Below are 16347 nucleotides of genomic sequence, written 5' to 3' on the forward strand. Positions count from 1 at the left end.
TCTGGGAATCCACCTCAGATCCCTACCCCACCTCTTCCCACCACCTCCCAGTGCCCGCCCCCAGCTTCAGCCTGCTGCCTTAAACTGCCGCCCCCCTGCGCTGGGCTGGACATTCTCGGCTGCTGAGCGCACAGGTGGCCCTGGTGGGACAGACACGATGGGGCTGAGGCTGTGCAGGTGGGCTCCCCTGGGCTCGCTCCTCTCCCTGCTCCTGTCCACCAGCATGGCGGTAAGTGAAGGGACAGCCTGGAGGAAACTGCGTGCTAGCGCAGAAAGGGGTCTTGGAGAAAATCCACTAAAAACAGCCCTCTTTTCTTCTCTTCAGTACATTGCTACCAGAGAAAACTGCTGCATACTGGATGACAGATTTGTAAGTACCTGAACAATTTTCTTTTATCTTAAGAATGCAACTAAAGCTTTTCTATGCTGATTATTAAGCAGTGTTATCACTTGAACCCCATCATTGTTTTCTGTACTTATTAAGTGTGCTTTGCTTAAACCTGTCATTTACTGATAGCAGTATATGCTTGGTAAAAGTGGATGAAAGCACATATCGAGCAGATGCTACAATAATGGCATGCACTGTTTTCTTGCTGCGTGCATGTAGTGCCTCTGAAAATTCAAAGTCTGCTGCTAATGCCTGCCCTTTTTTATCCTTTATCATTTGTGCTGGCAGTGACTGAAAGTTCCTCTGCCCACATGTTCTGCTCTGCTTGCTTTGCCCCTGAAACATTGACAACTGTGTCCCTTTACTCCTTAGGGTAGCTTCTGCCCCACAACTTGTGGCATCGCAGATTTCTTTGCTAAATACCATGCCACTGTGGATAATGACCTGCTGGAAATGGAGAGACTTTTGCAGCGTATTTCTAATGCCACAGTAACAGCAAACGAACTGATCCAACACATCCAAAACCTCTATCCTTCAGAAAAGCAGATATTACCAAGTGAGCATATAAAAATAAGTACACAACTGAAAAATATTATTTATGTGGTTTTCTTTTTTTTAATTTTCCTAACTACAATTATTTTGTACCTTTTCTGTTTTACAGATGCACTTGATGATTACACTCAGAGGTCCAGGAAAATAATTGAAGAAATTGTCAGATATGAAAAGACTATATTGTCTCATGAAACTACTATACAGTAGGTATCTTCCACTTCTTTTATCAGTGACAATTCAAATTGTTTTCTTTCTGTTCTTTTGTCAAGTGCCAAAAAGCCTCTCTCAGAAAGGTTTTTTGTGCTCTTGAGGACAGTTCTGCCCACACTGGCATTAGTAGCTACCTAGCAAGACACAGAAGGATCATGAGAATCTGATACTGAATTCTCTGCTCACCTGGACAAACTGTTAATTGTGCAAGAAGTACAAGATAAGAATTGCCATGAAGCCTGGCAATATTTTTATTTATGTTTCCCCTGCTGTGCCAGCTCTCCCTAAATTTTTTTTCATGACCTTTGGAGGTCATGAGTTTTTGCTGTAAAGCAGAGCATGTGGAATGTTTGTGCAATCATTTACTCTGGCCAATTTTGTTGCATACATCCATGAAAATTAGCTCAGTTACCTAGTTCTAAGTCATAAGTAACTATAAACTTAGTGATAGTCTTTTATAAGTAAACATTGGAAATAGAATTGAAAACATCATTAATCTTACTAAATCTTAAGGATATGTTTTTTGACAGACCTCTGTTTCTATGACATTATGTCAAAGATTTTCTTAGGCATTCTGACACTTTCAGCAGTTTATTTGGAGCACTTATGTTTTACAAATACATCCATAATTGAAGAGGATTTTATTCTTTACATCAGGAGAGGAAAGTAAAACTTTCCATAGAGTTATATTAATACATTAATTACTGGTTAGAGTTTTGCTGGTTAGAGTCAAGTTTTGCGTATGGTTAAGTTTTGCATGAGGTTAAGCCTGTGCTTTCCCATTTTGCCTGTCCTTAACTCTGAATACCAGTGCTGAGAGAGGCACCCCATTTTACAGGGGTGCATGTAGCAGCATTAGATCCATGAGGCATGTGTCCAGGGGAATGAATGGGAATTACACATTCCCAAACAGCAGGTACAACAACCCATTTTTGTGTCTCTCTGTCCAGACAGTTGACAGACACACATATAATGAACGGCAACAGGATCACAGAGCTGAAACAGAAGATTGCCCAGCTTGAGTCACTCTGTCAGGAGCCGTGCAAGGACCGGGCTGAAATTTATGAGACAACTGGAAGAGGTGTGCAGAATGTTCCCTCTATGGTGGAGGGTTAATTCACTACCAGTGCTGCTGCTTGGCATCACAGCAGTGATTCACTTGGAATCTTGTGGGTCATAGACTTCTGCAAAGATACATAAAATTGCACATTATAAAGCCAGTCAGTACAAATTAGATGATCTGCAGGCAAGGATTCAAATGGAACTTAGTTCTTGCTTGGCCTCTTTGGCCAAAATACGATTATCCCAAAATGTGTGCTAAGCATGAGGGACATGACTAGAGTTTCCATGGACCTGGGACTAAGAGAAGATAACTCATCAGATTTCTACTAAGCCATGTGGAAAAAAAATTAATTATTCCATTAGGTCCAGAATTAACTTTCTTTGTTGCTGTGGTAATCAATGCAATGACTATGTTTTACACTGCTTAAACTCTACATGAGACTAAATTCATCTTCACCTTACACAAGTCCTGTGACCCTCAGCAGGGTTTTTTATAGCAATGACATTGAACTATGTGGACTCAGTAGCTTAATTTGCAACAATGGTATTTAGATAAGTTGCATTTCTTGCACTAAAAAAGTTAAAATATAAAATAAATGTAAGGATAGAATTGTAGCTAGATTGAAAATGATCTTTGGAATATCTTAACTTCAGATTGTCAAGACATTGCAAATAAGGGTGCAAGGAAAAGTGGACTGTACTTTATCAAGCCTCAGAGAGCCAAGCAGTCATTCCTAGTCTACTGTGAGATTGACTCATATGGCAATGGCTGGACAGTACTACAAAGGGTATGTCACTTATGTATTATTGCTGTAAACAAACTTTTTGCATGAGTACTGTTTTTATTTACCTACATATGATACATATTTTTTTGACTGGGGTTTTTATTTTTGGTTTTGGTATTCGTGGTTTATTTCTCCAGAGACTGGATGGGAGCGAAGACTTCAGTAAAAATTGGGTTCAGTACAAGGAAGGATTTGGACATCTATCTCCAGATGACACCACTGAGTTCTGGCTGGGCAATGAAAAGATGCATTTAATAACTACACAGTCCACTCTGCCATACACCTTACGAATAGAGCTGGAGGACTGGAGTGGCAAAAAAAGGTATTTGCTTATTTTGCTTCTGAGAATGACAGCTTAAAACCTCCTGCTCCCACTGCTGCATCAGTTTTGTACTGACAAAAGGTTGCTCCTAAAAATTTATGAACTCTGAGACCAGATAACGTGTGCATGGAACTGCTTTGGCTCCTGAGCTTATAGCTGTGACAGCAGTCACTGGGTGTTGCAGTCACATGGGCCTGTCATAAGGCCACATGCTGTCAGCACTCATTTATTAGGCAGAAAGAATCTGTTTCTTCTCTCCAAGTTTCTTTGTCTTACATATCTTATGGACTACATATGTGTGTGTGTGTCTGTGTGTCTGTGTGTGTGTTGATAATGTAGATATTTCATACATCACTAAAGACTAGTAATCAGAAAATATGTCGGGTACTGGAGCACAAAAGTTGATTGGATGTGTGTCACTGAACTGAGGCCCACAGTCACATAAAAACAATTCGTTCTGAAATGCTAGGATGCAATAAATGCCTTTTCTGCAGTTTTAGCGCTGATGCATTTTTCACTTGTGCATGTGGTGGGAATGCAGCATGCCCATGTTGAGCCCTGCCCTCTGTTCCCAGCACTGCTGACTACGCTGTGTTCAGAGTGGGGAGTGAAGAGGACAAGTACAGACTGACCTACGCCTACTTCATCGGGGGTGACGCCGGGGATGCCTTCGATGGATTCAATTTTGGGGATGACCCAAGTGATAAATCCTACACCTACCACAATGGCATGCGGTTCAGTACCCACGACAATGACAACGATAACTATGAAGGCAACTGTGCTGAGCAGGATGGATCTGGGTGGTGGATGAATAGATGTCATGCTGGCCACCTCAATGGCAAATATTATGTGGGTAAGTGTCTTCTGAGTGCTTATATCCAGGACACCATGTTTCAGTGACAAAGGAAAATGAGAAACGTTTGTAGAGTACACTTTGCCTTCTGGATTTTCCAAAGCTGGCATAGTCCGTTCTTTGCAATAATTGTTAACACCAGTGGTAGGAAATTGTTACTGCTCTCCATTCCAAAGTGGGATAATCAATCCTGAGAGAAACAAAATAGGGGGAGAAAGAGGGTGAACAGAGTCTTGTTAGATCACCCAGGGGAGCCATGGAGGTGTCAGGACCAGAAAAATGTATGGGCACTATTTTAGAAAGCTACCAACTGTTTTGCTCCAACTGGTGTTTCCTAGGTGGTGTGTACACATCAGAAGATGCCGGTCCTGCTGGATTTGACAATGGCATTATCTGGGCAACCTGGCGTGACCGGTGGTACTCCATGAAGAAATCTGCCATGAAAATCATCCCATTCAACAGACTGTCAGTGGATGGACAGCAGCACAGCTTAGGCAATGTCAAACAGGTTCGACCATAGGGCCAAGGAGTTATTTAAAATTAACACAGAACATTTCAATAATCGTTGAAATACTTCAGTAATAATTTCAAATAGTGAGCATGGACAGCTGAAGTTAAGCCCGCTGCATCTTAGAGAAGCTGGCTCTTTTTATCATTTTGTCACAGTAGTAGTAGTCACATTAGTACTTTAATTTTAGTGCACCTTCTTCATTACTGTTTCTTTTAATGGATAGATAAATGAATAATCTCATGATCAAGAATAATCCCTTGCTTTTGTGTATATTAAATGCTGCTTTTTTAATTTCCAACTAATGTAACTATGTATGGACACTATCAACATGTCATCATAGCCTTAGGTACTTCTTTCATTAGAAGAACATTAAAATCATCTTTTTTTTCTGTTTTAGATTGGAGACGCATAAAGAATGATTTGAAAAAGACCAGGCTGAACAGGAAAAGCAAATCTTTTCCAAGACACTGAACTTAACAAACATTACACAGTTCAGTTTTGACTACAAAGCAGCATTGACTGTAAGATACCCAAACCCGTTCCCTGAGCAGTGCTTACCTTTGCTGATGGTTGGTTTTTTTTTTTCTTATTCTCAATAAATTTTTGATTATTACAAAAAGGCCTGAGTTTGTTATCTGTGGTCTACAGCTGGCCAAGCAAGGCAATGAAAACTTTTGATAGGTGGATCAAACCTACTTGATTCAGTCATTCCTGAATTTCACACCAGCAGTTCCTGCTCTTTGTTTAGACTGATGTGTTCAACCTATTTCTCCATAAATGTGACAAGTATTCATAAGTTTTCAAGTTTTCTAATAAAGTTGTTTGGTGACATAGATCAAAGTACATAGCAAGTTGCAAGTAGCCTACTTTACTGCTGAAGACTATTTAACTTAGGTTACCACGAAGTAATGAATACATTTTTAGTTGGGATGTGCTAGGTGGTATCAATGACCAAGAAAAGGTATTTTACTCCAGACCATACACATTAACAAGTTTGTCAAATTTTACTCGGAGTAAGTTTCATTTCCTATATGACACATAGTAGTACACAAATATTTAAAAATTACTTCAATGTATTCAGTGCCATGCAACCAAGAAATACTAAAATTTGCAGCAGAAATTGATTGCATTTTACTTGCATTTTCTTTCTCTGGATCTGATAATAATTTCCCATGTGATCCACATCAGCAAATCCACAGCACAGGTCACAACCAACAAAGTGCTGTCTGAATGTACCTCCTCAAAATCTGATGAGTGCATTTAAGGGATGTGTTAGCAAACCAAATTAGGTTTGTGAGTAAATTGCTCAACAAAAGATACACCCAGAGCTAGAAACTATAACTATCTCAAGCTGATGCATTAAGTAAAATAGGAAGTGTATCCTGGTCTTTATATTTTTAGCTACTTATGAAAGACCAGAAGTTTGCCTGGTACCTCTAAATAGCACATTCAAGTGCTTTATTTTAGAGACAGGAGGACATTGTAGTGATGAAAGAGACCTTACAATCAGTTCATGCTGCCTCAGCAGTTTTCCAGTTTTGATACCCAGATACCTCCTGAGGCTGGCGCTGAGCATCTTCCCTGGATCTGAGTCTCCACATCACAATAAACTGCCAACTCTCTCTCATTTTTATTAAGATTTTGACATGGTTGAATTTTTTCTCTTGGACCAAAATTTAAGAGGAAGACAGGTTTCTCAGGAGAGAAGAAGGCCTCATTAGCTAGGGTCAGGTGAGGTTAACAATGGCTTGAGAAGAGGAATGACCCCTCCACACCACTGAACTGGTATATTTGCACAAATCTGTTGCACCCGTCCAGCCAGCCATGATGCACAGCTCCCTGCCAGCCTTGACACTCAATTCCTCACCAAGCAAAGCAGTTTTCCTGATGAACATTTTGTGCTGTAAGGCCTCTCCTGTTGCTCCATGGAGCTGAAGCAGTATGTGTAGAGAGGTTGGAGAGAAGGATGGAAGGGAAGGGTTGGCAAGCCCAGTCTCCCCCTTGTTCTGCAAACACCACTTGAGTAGCATTTGTTGAGTCCCTTCCACTTTCTGTTTTCAATTTATGCCACCTATGACATGACTTTAGGTTGATATTATTTACATATTTGCAACATGGATTTAAAAAGTATTCTTTTCACCTCTGTCGCTTTGATATCTATATTTACACTCTGCTAGATGAGAATTGTTATTGCCTCTCCTGATTTAGATTTTGGCTGCAATTTGATGGCCATCTGCTGTAATTACACACATTTCATGAATATGAGCTGGCATTTTATGGATTGCTCACCATTACTAAGATCAGCCTGTTCTTCCAGTTGATTTGCTGATGGATGTCCTTAAGTTGTCAAAAATCATTTTCATCTCTAGAGAGGAGCATTTGCTCCAGTGCTCAGAAGGGTCAGAATCAGCAAATCCAAGAGGCCTGATCTTTCAATGAAGTCCTATGCCAGAGTTAATCAGTGAGTCTTCAGGGTCCCAGCCCACTGTTGTGTTCTCTGGGCCCTGGAAGAAATCTAGCAACACTCGTGCCTCTGGAAGCTCCTTGCTAAGGTATCCAATACCATATTTATCAGAAAGAGGCTGGAAAAGACCTGGTTTTTCTAACTCTTAAAGTAGAATAATGCTCTCAGTATTATTTTTTGCAAGCAAGTACATTGCAATTGAACTTACTGCCCCTATTTTGTATGCTGAGAGCTGAGCATATTTCTCTTTTCTAAATAATTTCTTATCATACATGACCCTCAGACTGTAGCCTATAGTACAAGTTACCTGTATTTAGAAAAGTCTGTACCTCTCACTTTATAAAAGTTTATTAAAGGATTTGGTGGCCTTTGTTTCACACCTTGAGCTTTCAGTAACTCTTCCAAGGACCACTGAAAAGAAAAATCTCACTCCAAAGGCAAGGGAAAAAAAAAAAAAACCCTGAATGAGGAAGATGTAGAAGATGAAAGAATCAAATAAAGTGGATTGACTACAGGACTTCTGAGTTCCTCAGTTCTGGGATATTGCATTGGGAAAATATGGGACAAAGTGCTGGGACTGACTAGTAATGACTTAAGAAGTGTTAGGTAGTCTGAGGAGCATATGAAGAGAAAGTGAAGATGAGAGCTGAGTCTGAAGGAGAATCAAGTCTAAGACAAAGCATCCAAAGGCAGGTAATGAATGAGCAAGCAGGAGGAGCAGAAGGCACCGCCAAACAAGGTGAGGCTCACATCTAGGGCACACAAACCACCTCTAAATCCCAGACTCCCCGACTGTTACTGTGGCATTTAGCCAAAAGCAGGGCAGATGAAGTAGTGAACTGCACTTCTGTCCTTTGATCCTGAATTAAAGTTAAATCCAAAGTTTGTCTAGCTCTTGGCCTCCAGCCTTTCAAACAAACACTGACAGAAGTGACTGAATGTTTGCAACATGAAAGCAGAGGTACAGGCTGAAGGTCAGGCACACAGATTCAGCCCCTGACTGTAAGGCCTGAGAAGCTCCTCCTTCACCCCAGCTTCCCCCAGCAGCTGCCTTCGCAGCAAGCAGGAAACCCCTCTTAGCTTACCTAATGTTTATGATCAGATATCAATTATTTTTCCAGTCCCTCTAGCCTTGGTGGCTGAGTTTTACTTGGACCAGAGTTAAGTTTGCTGTGTTTGAGTGTCACCAGAGAGCTGTGCCATCCCTCAGGGTCAGAAGAGGTCTGGAACATGCGACTTGCCATGTCCCGTGTTACCCTGGTGACCAGTGCCTGGAACATCTCCTAGCAAATTGTCACATCCTCTGTCACCATGGTGGAAAAGGCAGAAATTCTTCTGCTTCGTGTGCTCTTACTACTATTGATTTTTAAGGCCCATTAAATTACAAATATAATGTTATTATTGATGATCACAAAATCAAGCACTGACAAACTGGGAATAGTTAGAACCCAAGTGGCACATCTCACATCTGCATTATGAAGGATGCTTTAGTTGTTGCATAGATTCTAACACATACAGATAGCAGGACAGGGTGGGGCACAGTGGTGCCTTACTTACAGCTGATACCCTGCAGAATTAGGGGCTATTCCTGTCCTGATCAGCCAGTTCCTGTGGGACCATAGGAAAGACACTCATGTGTCCCAGAGCTGGCTGCCAGCTGTTCCCCCTGAGCCCCGTGGTGCTGGCACAGAGAGGCAGCTGCCAGCAATGGGAGCTGCACTTAGGGTGTGCTCTGAAGGCTTCAGGCCATCAAAATGGATCCCAAAAATTAATAGCTACTTCTGGACTTAACCTTCCCACCTGGTTTCTACAACTGTGAAAAGGGGAAATTCACGGCCAGGGAATGAATGTAATATATCACGGGAAAATCCTTAAAGCTTTAAGCAGTCTGCAGAGCATCACCCTACAATGAAAAGAGTGTACAGCTCTGGGCAGATGCTTGCCTGTGGAGCACCATCCCCATGCTCAGTGTGAGGCAGAAGGGGTTCAGTGGAAGAAGTATCATATGTGATCCTGTGGTAAAGCACAGTCCATGACTGTATGCCCAAGGAGAACCCACAAAGATTGCACCTGCAATTCCTGTGCTCCTGAGCAGGAAGATCACAAGCTTTTTCACAAGTGATCACAAGTTTTTTCACAAAACTCACAAGTGATTTTTCACTGGACTTTTGTGTCTATTATAGAGTTAAAAACTGAGGGTTTTGAGTTTGACTGGGACATTCTCCATGGACCTCAGTATATTTTGTTCAACACCAACAGGCAGGCAAAGCAATGACTTCCTTTTTCAAATATCAGCTCTTTGTTTATGCAGCCAAATGCCCATCACACTGAGTGTGTGTTTTCCAGCAGGTAAGCACTGCTGGATCCCACTGGCTCTGACACACATCTTGGTTGACCGTCCAGTTACAAGAAACAGTTTTAGACAGACTTTTTTCCTGGAATTCTTGGTGTTGCCCGCATGTTGGTGTTGAACAAACTTATCTGGAGCAAATAACAGCAGAAACTTGTGCAAGAGGCCTTAAGTAATCACTGAAGGGGGAGGGGGGCATGTGGTGTGTTTTTTCTACAAACAGAAGGGAGCATAATGATTAATCTCAGCTTCACATTCAGGTTTAAATTGCACCAAAAGACTGGCAGAAAGCATCCTTTCAGTCAGAGTTGGTGATCTTCTCCTGAAGATGATACCTGTGAGGATCCTCAGTGTGCTCCTGTGCCTCAGCATAGCCTGGGTATGAATTTGCTTACTTGATTCTTTTTGTATCTTTCTGCTTTGAATAGTAAGCATTTATTTAATGTTCATTCATGAGATAGATAGATTTTGTCTATCACCTAGCTTGTAAAATTCAGTGCACACACATATGCAGCAGCTTGGTGTAACTACTTCACTGATGAAGTTTCATCACTACTTTTGGAGTATCTAGCCCTCTATAGCTTTGCTTAACTCAGTTTTGCTGAATCTGCCAGGCTTCAAGAGCAGCAAAGCAAATCCATTTACATGAATTCAAACATTCATAAGTGATGCTCTAAGTCTTTAACATAACTGGCTGGATGCTAGTAGCTCCAGCCATTCAGGAATTTTCATGTTTATTGGGATGAATTGTGCTTTCCTTTGGACAGTATTTCAGTATAGGAATGTGCCCCTTTCATTTCAGCAGTATTTTCTACCTAAAAGTAATGCACAATTCTTTTATTACGAAAGACACATTTAAAAACAAGGATTCTTGTAGCAGCAACATCAGCCTAAACTACAGCTAAGTAAGAATCAAATTTTTGATAAGGAAGGAGATTAACTTGATTTTCAACTGTGCTAATATAACCTTTTTTTTCCCCATTGAGGACTCAGTCCATAATTACCTTATATTCTTTACATTTTTCTTTGTGGCTGTTGGTTTGGGTATTTTTAAATAAAGTGCCTGTTTTAACAAATGACAGAAATTATATGAAGCAGCTGGAACAAAACAGAAGCAGTCATATTGGAGTTGTCAATGCCTAAAGGGCATTTTTGGATATATGTGCTACTTTTAGGAGGCACTTGGGCCAGATCAAATCATTAATTAATCAAACTAATGAATTTGAATCTGCTGATTTTAATAAAAACATTCCAGTTCCTCAGAGTGGTTCTGACCCTGGAGATCAGAATTAGGATCACTTTCTCAGCTTCAGAATTAATCATCAATCATAATAAGAAGTAGTCATTAATATTTTCAAGCATTAATTATAATGTTTGAAAAGCACAAAATGTGCACAGAGGATTGCAGTCAGACCTAATTACATCTTAAACACAGGTTTCTTTAATGAAAAAAAAATGGAAAAAAAAAAGGTTTTTTACTAAGTGATAACACTGCAGGAATCTTTATTGTGTTTTAGCCTGGAATTATCTTGTATATCACTTTTTCTTCTCAGGTTTGAAGAAAACCTCAGTGTATTTATTGTGCTTCTTTCTATTAATATAGTGAAATCCATCCACCACTGAAATTGTTTTTTTAATTGTGTTAGTAGCTTTCTTGCTCTTTCTGTCAGGCAAAACCCTGTTACAAGCTTCCAGTTAGCAACTGTGATTAAAATCAGAAACTCTAGTGGAAAAATCATATATCTGTAAGCTACTTTTGTGTAGACTGAAGGTGGTGAAGTGACAATAAGAATTTTAGATTGTTGCAGCTAATGGGAATAGTATTTTTAAAGTATTTATTTTTACTTTTCCAGTTTCAGTCTAATTTCAAGAGTATTTTATATTTACACACAGGACAAAATATTTCTGTGGAATGATACGATCATAATATATCCTGAGCATCACTAGCTCGCTACATGAAAGCATTAATTTTAAGAGATGTAAAGCTTTATTCTGACTAAACAAACAATATAGTATCTTACAAGAAATGTTGAGTGTGATGCTTACCAGATGGCTGTCATAGCCACCCACCAGCTGTGTGAGGACATGAGCTTTGTGTTTCTGCTTCCTTAACAGCTGTTCACTGAACCTTGCTTTTACTTTTCCCCTTTTTCCTGCTGGCAGGCACAAGATGGGAAGACTGCCTTTGAGGAGGGGGGTGCAGGAGTGCGTGGTCCCAGGATTGTGGAGCACAAGTCCCCGTCCAGCTGCCAGTCTGAGAAGAGCTGGCCCTTCTGTGCAGATGATGACTGGGTGAGCCATTGACACTGGGGGGAAAGGGGGGGCTCAGCTGGATCAGCAGCTGGATCAGCAGCTGGATCAGCAGCTGGATCACTACATCAGGTGCCACAGGCCAGCACAGGGTTCAGCATTACGACCAAGGTAACGCTACAGGTCAGGGCAGCCTGCACAGATCTCCTGTGGGAAACAAAGGAGAAAAGGGGAAAATGAAGACAAAATAAACAGGGAGAAGTTTGCAGTGGTGCAGAATGAGAAGAGAAAGTAAGTCTGGAAAAGACAGGTTAAATAAACAAAGGCTCACCATAGAAAAACATAAGAATTGTTTCTTCTCAGAATTTTGTTATTACCACATTTGGAGTTCATAAAATAAAGGCATCAGAAAGAGAATTGTGATAAAAAGAAAAGAAGTAGCTAGAAATCACATACTCAAATCACTCACTAGTTAATTTTTCAGGAAGTCAGATTACAAGATGCTCGGTAAATGTTTCATAATAATTGACCAGATGTTTTTGTACATAAGCTATAAATTCCTCTCTTTCTTGCCTCTTGCATCTCAGTCCTTTTCTATGCTACATTTATTTGGTGACTTCTTGGCAAAGAGCTTAAGTCTGTCAGAACACTAAGCTTTTCTGAGGAAAACTTTGCTTAAAAATGCTAGCTTCTAACATCCTGCCTCAAACTGGATGACAGACTTCTTACAGCAGACCCTTAGGAAATATATATGTATCTACAAAAAAATCTCACCCATGAGGAACAGAGGAGAGGGGAAACTAAAGGTTTACTTGTTCCACACCCCACAGTTACAGCAAGTTTCTGAGTAAATGCTTCACAGATTCCGTTGTACAAGATGTTTACTCTTGAGGATTTTAGCAGTTATTTCCCTCTTTCAATTCTAGGGTGCAAAATGTCCATCAGGATGCAGAATGCAAGGACTGATTGAAGAAAAGGACCAGGAGTTCAGTCAAAGAATAGAAAAAATCAAGAAACTGCTCTCAGATAATCAAAACAACTATAAGAAGTCCAATCAGATAATTGTGGAAACTGTAAATACAATAAAACCAAACCTGGACAGTGCTCAGGGTGAGTATCTTGGGCCCAGTTTTATTATCCATTACTGAATTACTGCTTTCTTGTGAATAAGCCATATGTAGTGAAAATACAGGCTGCACTGGATATTATTATCAGGAAACAGAACAATCATATTAACAGACTTTTAACTAGTTAGCAAAAATTAATTTAATCTGCTCAGTACTATGAGAAATATGTTCTCAATTATGTGTTTAATTACATATTTTAAAATATGATACATATTTAGGAAAGAAAAGCACACGGGCATAGCTGACTGCAAGACATTTTTATTTCAGAGCTTGATGAGACTTATGGTCGCCTGTCAGGAGAACTGAGACGGAGAATTATGACATTAAAGCAGAGAGTTGTCACTCAAGTGAACAGGATTAAAGCTCTGCAGAGCAGCATCCAGGAACAAGTGGTGGAGATGAAGCGCTTGGAGGTAGGTGTCTGCCGTGCCCTTCCCATGCTCTCCAGTGCTTAGCTACAGAAAGGGCAGCTGTGCATTGTGGTGAGCAGTGCTCCTGCTGGGAGAAAACATGGTGCAACTCTCACAGCACCTGACTTGCTGAGACAAATCCCCAAATGAGTTGCTGCCTATCCATCCTGGTTTTCTACTTCTGCTCTGTAGGAACCAGCATGAGTTACGTGAGTTTCTAGTCCCATCTGCTGCTTCTCTCTCAGGCCACAGCCATGATCCCTCTGCTGATAACTGCTTCTGTATGAGGCGTTTCTCCTCCTGTAAGGAGCTGCTGAGTAGTTAGAAAAGGGATGTGCTCTGTCAATCCCCAGTGCTGCCACTGCTGCCCACAGCTAGGGTGGGTATGAGAACCTGTGTTCCCAGGTTGCAGACAGTTCTTCTGATGGTAACACAAGGAAAAGTCATGCCACAAACAGTGGTTTTTATCAAAGGCTCATTTTGATTCCTAGAACAGAAATCCATCATTTGGGTCATTTGAGAAAGCAATGGTAACCCCGTGACAGAATCTTCCACTCTCAGCTGTAGGTGGGAGGTACTAGGGCAGCTCTCATCTTTCCTCTGCTCAGTAGAAGATATCCTTGCTTGAGAAAGTTGGGAAAGCTCCCTAACCAAATTACTTCTCTCTGGTTATGTAGGTGGACATTGATATTAAGATACGAGCTTGCAAAGGAACCTGTGCTAGAAGTTTTGATTACAAGGTGGACACAGAAAGCTACGACAACATCCAGAAGCAGCTTGTCCAAGCCAACTCCATCAACTTGCACCCAGAGCTTCAAACAATCCCCTTGAGCACACTGAAAATGAGGCCACTTAAGGACTCTAATATTCCTGATCATTTTAAGCATAAGCCTCTCCCAGAAATGCAAGCTCTGAACATAATTAATGACATCAAGCAGATGGAAGTGGTATTAGAAAGACCAGAAGCAGACACGAAACCCTCCCGAGGTGACAGCTCGTATCGCACGGCAGAAGCAAGGGGGGATGAATCTTCATACCCCAGCAAATTAGTTTTTCCCACTCATGGGAGAGAAACCGTTAGTCTGGAAGACAAAACCTCCTCCGCTGTTCGTAGATGCACCAAAACTACCACCAGAAAAGTTGTCTCTGGGCCTGATGGCCCTAGAGAAGAAGTATTTGAGAAAACAGTCTCTTCTGATGGCTCAGACTGCGCCTATTTACCTGGAAATGTTGGAGGGGAAGGGACCACCTACCATTTTAGTGGTGCAGATGCCGTGCACAAGCTAGAGACTGTATTCCCTGAGCTAGAGTCATTTTTTACCCCCGACTCTCCATCTGCTGCTACTAAGCACGTTAGTGGATCTAGCAGCTTCACTACCAGCAAACACACAGGCAGTAGCCACATAGGTACAGGAGCTTATGGGGGAAAAGTCAAATTTGGAGACTTAGGAGAGGAGGAAGAAGATGACTTTGGAAGACTTCAGCCATCTGGATTCCCATCTGGCAGTGCAAGTCACTCCAAGACTGTAGCAACCAGCTCTTCTAGTTTCAAGAAGGGAGGCTCTACTTTTGAAACCAAATCAGTAAAGATTCGTGAAATAAATGAGCAGCTAGGTGGGTTGGAACACGATCAGAGTGCAGAGGATACCCCAGACTTTCAGGCACGCAGCTTCAGATCGTCAGGAGGGAAGCGAAGGACACCCAGCACTGGGAAAGGTAGTTATTGAGGTAATGGAGCCAAACTCCATCCATGACCAAACTGACACATTGATTTTAGATACTGTAGCACAACAGTGTGATGATTAAATGCAAGCACTGTGTCTGTTTGTTACCACCTCAGAAACAAAAGGGAAAATATTTCATTAATACTCAGGTATTACATAGACAATTCACAATGTAAGAAATATATAAAATTTTCTTTCCTGAATTCTTTCTAATGTTGCCTGTCACTACACCTAGCATAGTCCAAGACGTGTTTAACACTTTTCCTCTGAGCTATTGCTATTTGGATTCCTCTGAACCTTTTATTAAATTTTGCTGATAACTTCTGTCAAACCAGATCAACTTTTTTTTTTAGACTGTGATGATATCCGCCAGAAACACACTTCTGGTGCCAAAAGTGGCATTTTCAAAATCAAGCCAGCGGGATCCAATAAGGTTTTGTCAGTTTATTGCGACCAAGAGACCACTTTGGGAGGATGGCTATTGGTCCAACAAAGAATGGATGGATCAGTGAATTTTAACCGCACCTGGCAAGACTACAAGAAAGGTTTCGGCAGCGTGGATGGCAGGGGGCGAGGAGAGTTGTGGCTGGGCAATGAAAACCTGCACTTGCTGACTCAGAATGATTCTGTGCTGCGGGTAGAGTTAGAGGACTGGGATGGGAATGCTGTGTTTGCAGAGTATCTCGTGCAGGTAGGGTCCGAAGCTGAGGGGTACACCCTGGCTGTGTCCTCCTACGAGGGCACCGCCGGGGACGCCCTGGTGGCTGGCTGGCTGGAAGAGGGCACCGAGTACACCTCCCATGCCCAGATGAAGTTCAGCACCTTTGACCGGGACCAGGACCACTGGGAGGAGAACTGTGCTGAGATGTATGGGGGGGGCTGGTGGTACAACAGCTGCCAGGCTGCCAACCTCAATGGCATTTACTACCCGGGTGGCCACTACGACCCCAGGTACAATGTCCCCTACGAGATCGAAAATGGTGTAGTCTGGCTGCCATTTAAAGCCTCTGATTATTCCCTAAAAACTGTTAGAATGAAAATCAGGCCCATAGAAACGCTGTAGAAAGACAGGCCTTTAATGCGTGTTATGGCTACAAGTTGAAAAGATTTTTTTATACATGTATATATGATGAACCTTTACCCTGTGAATTTGAAGGCAACTGAGCACATTTGGAGATTAAAAAATAAAAAGTGATTAATTATCAACGAGACTTTTTTGATTTTGTTTTTAACTGACAAGGAAATATTGATTTGAAAACCCTTTTGATATGAACTTTGTCCATGTCTTTGGCAGCTCACACATTGACTTGAGTTAAAAAATTTTAATTTATTTACTTTG

General features: G+C 41.3%; 2 protein-coding genes across 2 annotated transcripts; both read left to right on the forward strand.

Moving 5' to 3' along the window:
• Nucleotides 1–157: 157 nt before the first annotated feature.
• Nucleotides 158–4692, forward strand: FGG (fibrinogen gamma chain). The gene is made up of 9 exons (XM_054295846.1): nucleotides 158–229; nucleotides 326–370; nucleotides 761–944; nucleotides 1050–1143; nucleotides 2101–2231; nucleotides 2867–3000; nucleotides 3135–3319; nucleotides 3895–4172; nucleotides 4511–4692. The coding sequence occupies exons 1-9, from the start codon at nucleotides 158–160 to the stop codon at nucleotides 4690–4692; spliced, it is 1305 nt and encodes a 434-aa protein (XP_054151821.1).
• A 5104-nt stretch (nucleotides 4693–9796) lies between these two features.
• FGA (fibrinogen alpha chain) lies at nucleotides 9797–16083 on the forward strand. Its single transcript, XM_054295697.1, has 6 exons — nucleotides 9797–9876; nucleotides 11661–11789; nucleotides 12674–12857; nucleotides 13142–13287; nucleotides 13962–15000; nucleotides 15362–16083. Exons 1-6 carry the CDS (start codon nucleotides 9826–9828, stop codon nucleotides 16069–16071), a joined length of 2259 nt encoding a protein of 752 aa, XP_054151672.1. The 5' UTR covers nucleotides 9797–9825; the 3' UTR covers nucleotides 16072–16083.
• Nucleotides 16084–16347: the final 264 nt, after the last annotated feature.

Source organism: Melozone crissalis, unplaced genomic scaffold (assembly GCF_028551555.1).
Source record: "Melozone crissalis strain CALT ecotype California unplaced genomic scaffold, PUWL_Pcris_2 ptg000006l_1, whole genome shotgun sequence".
NCBI lineage: Eukaryota > Metazoa > Chordata > Aves > Passeriformes > Passerellidae > Melozone > Melozone crissalis.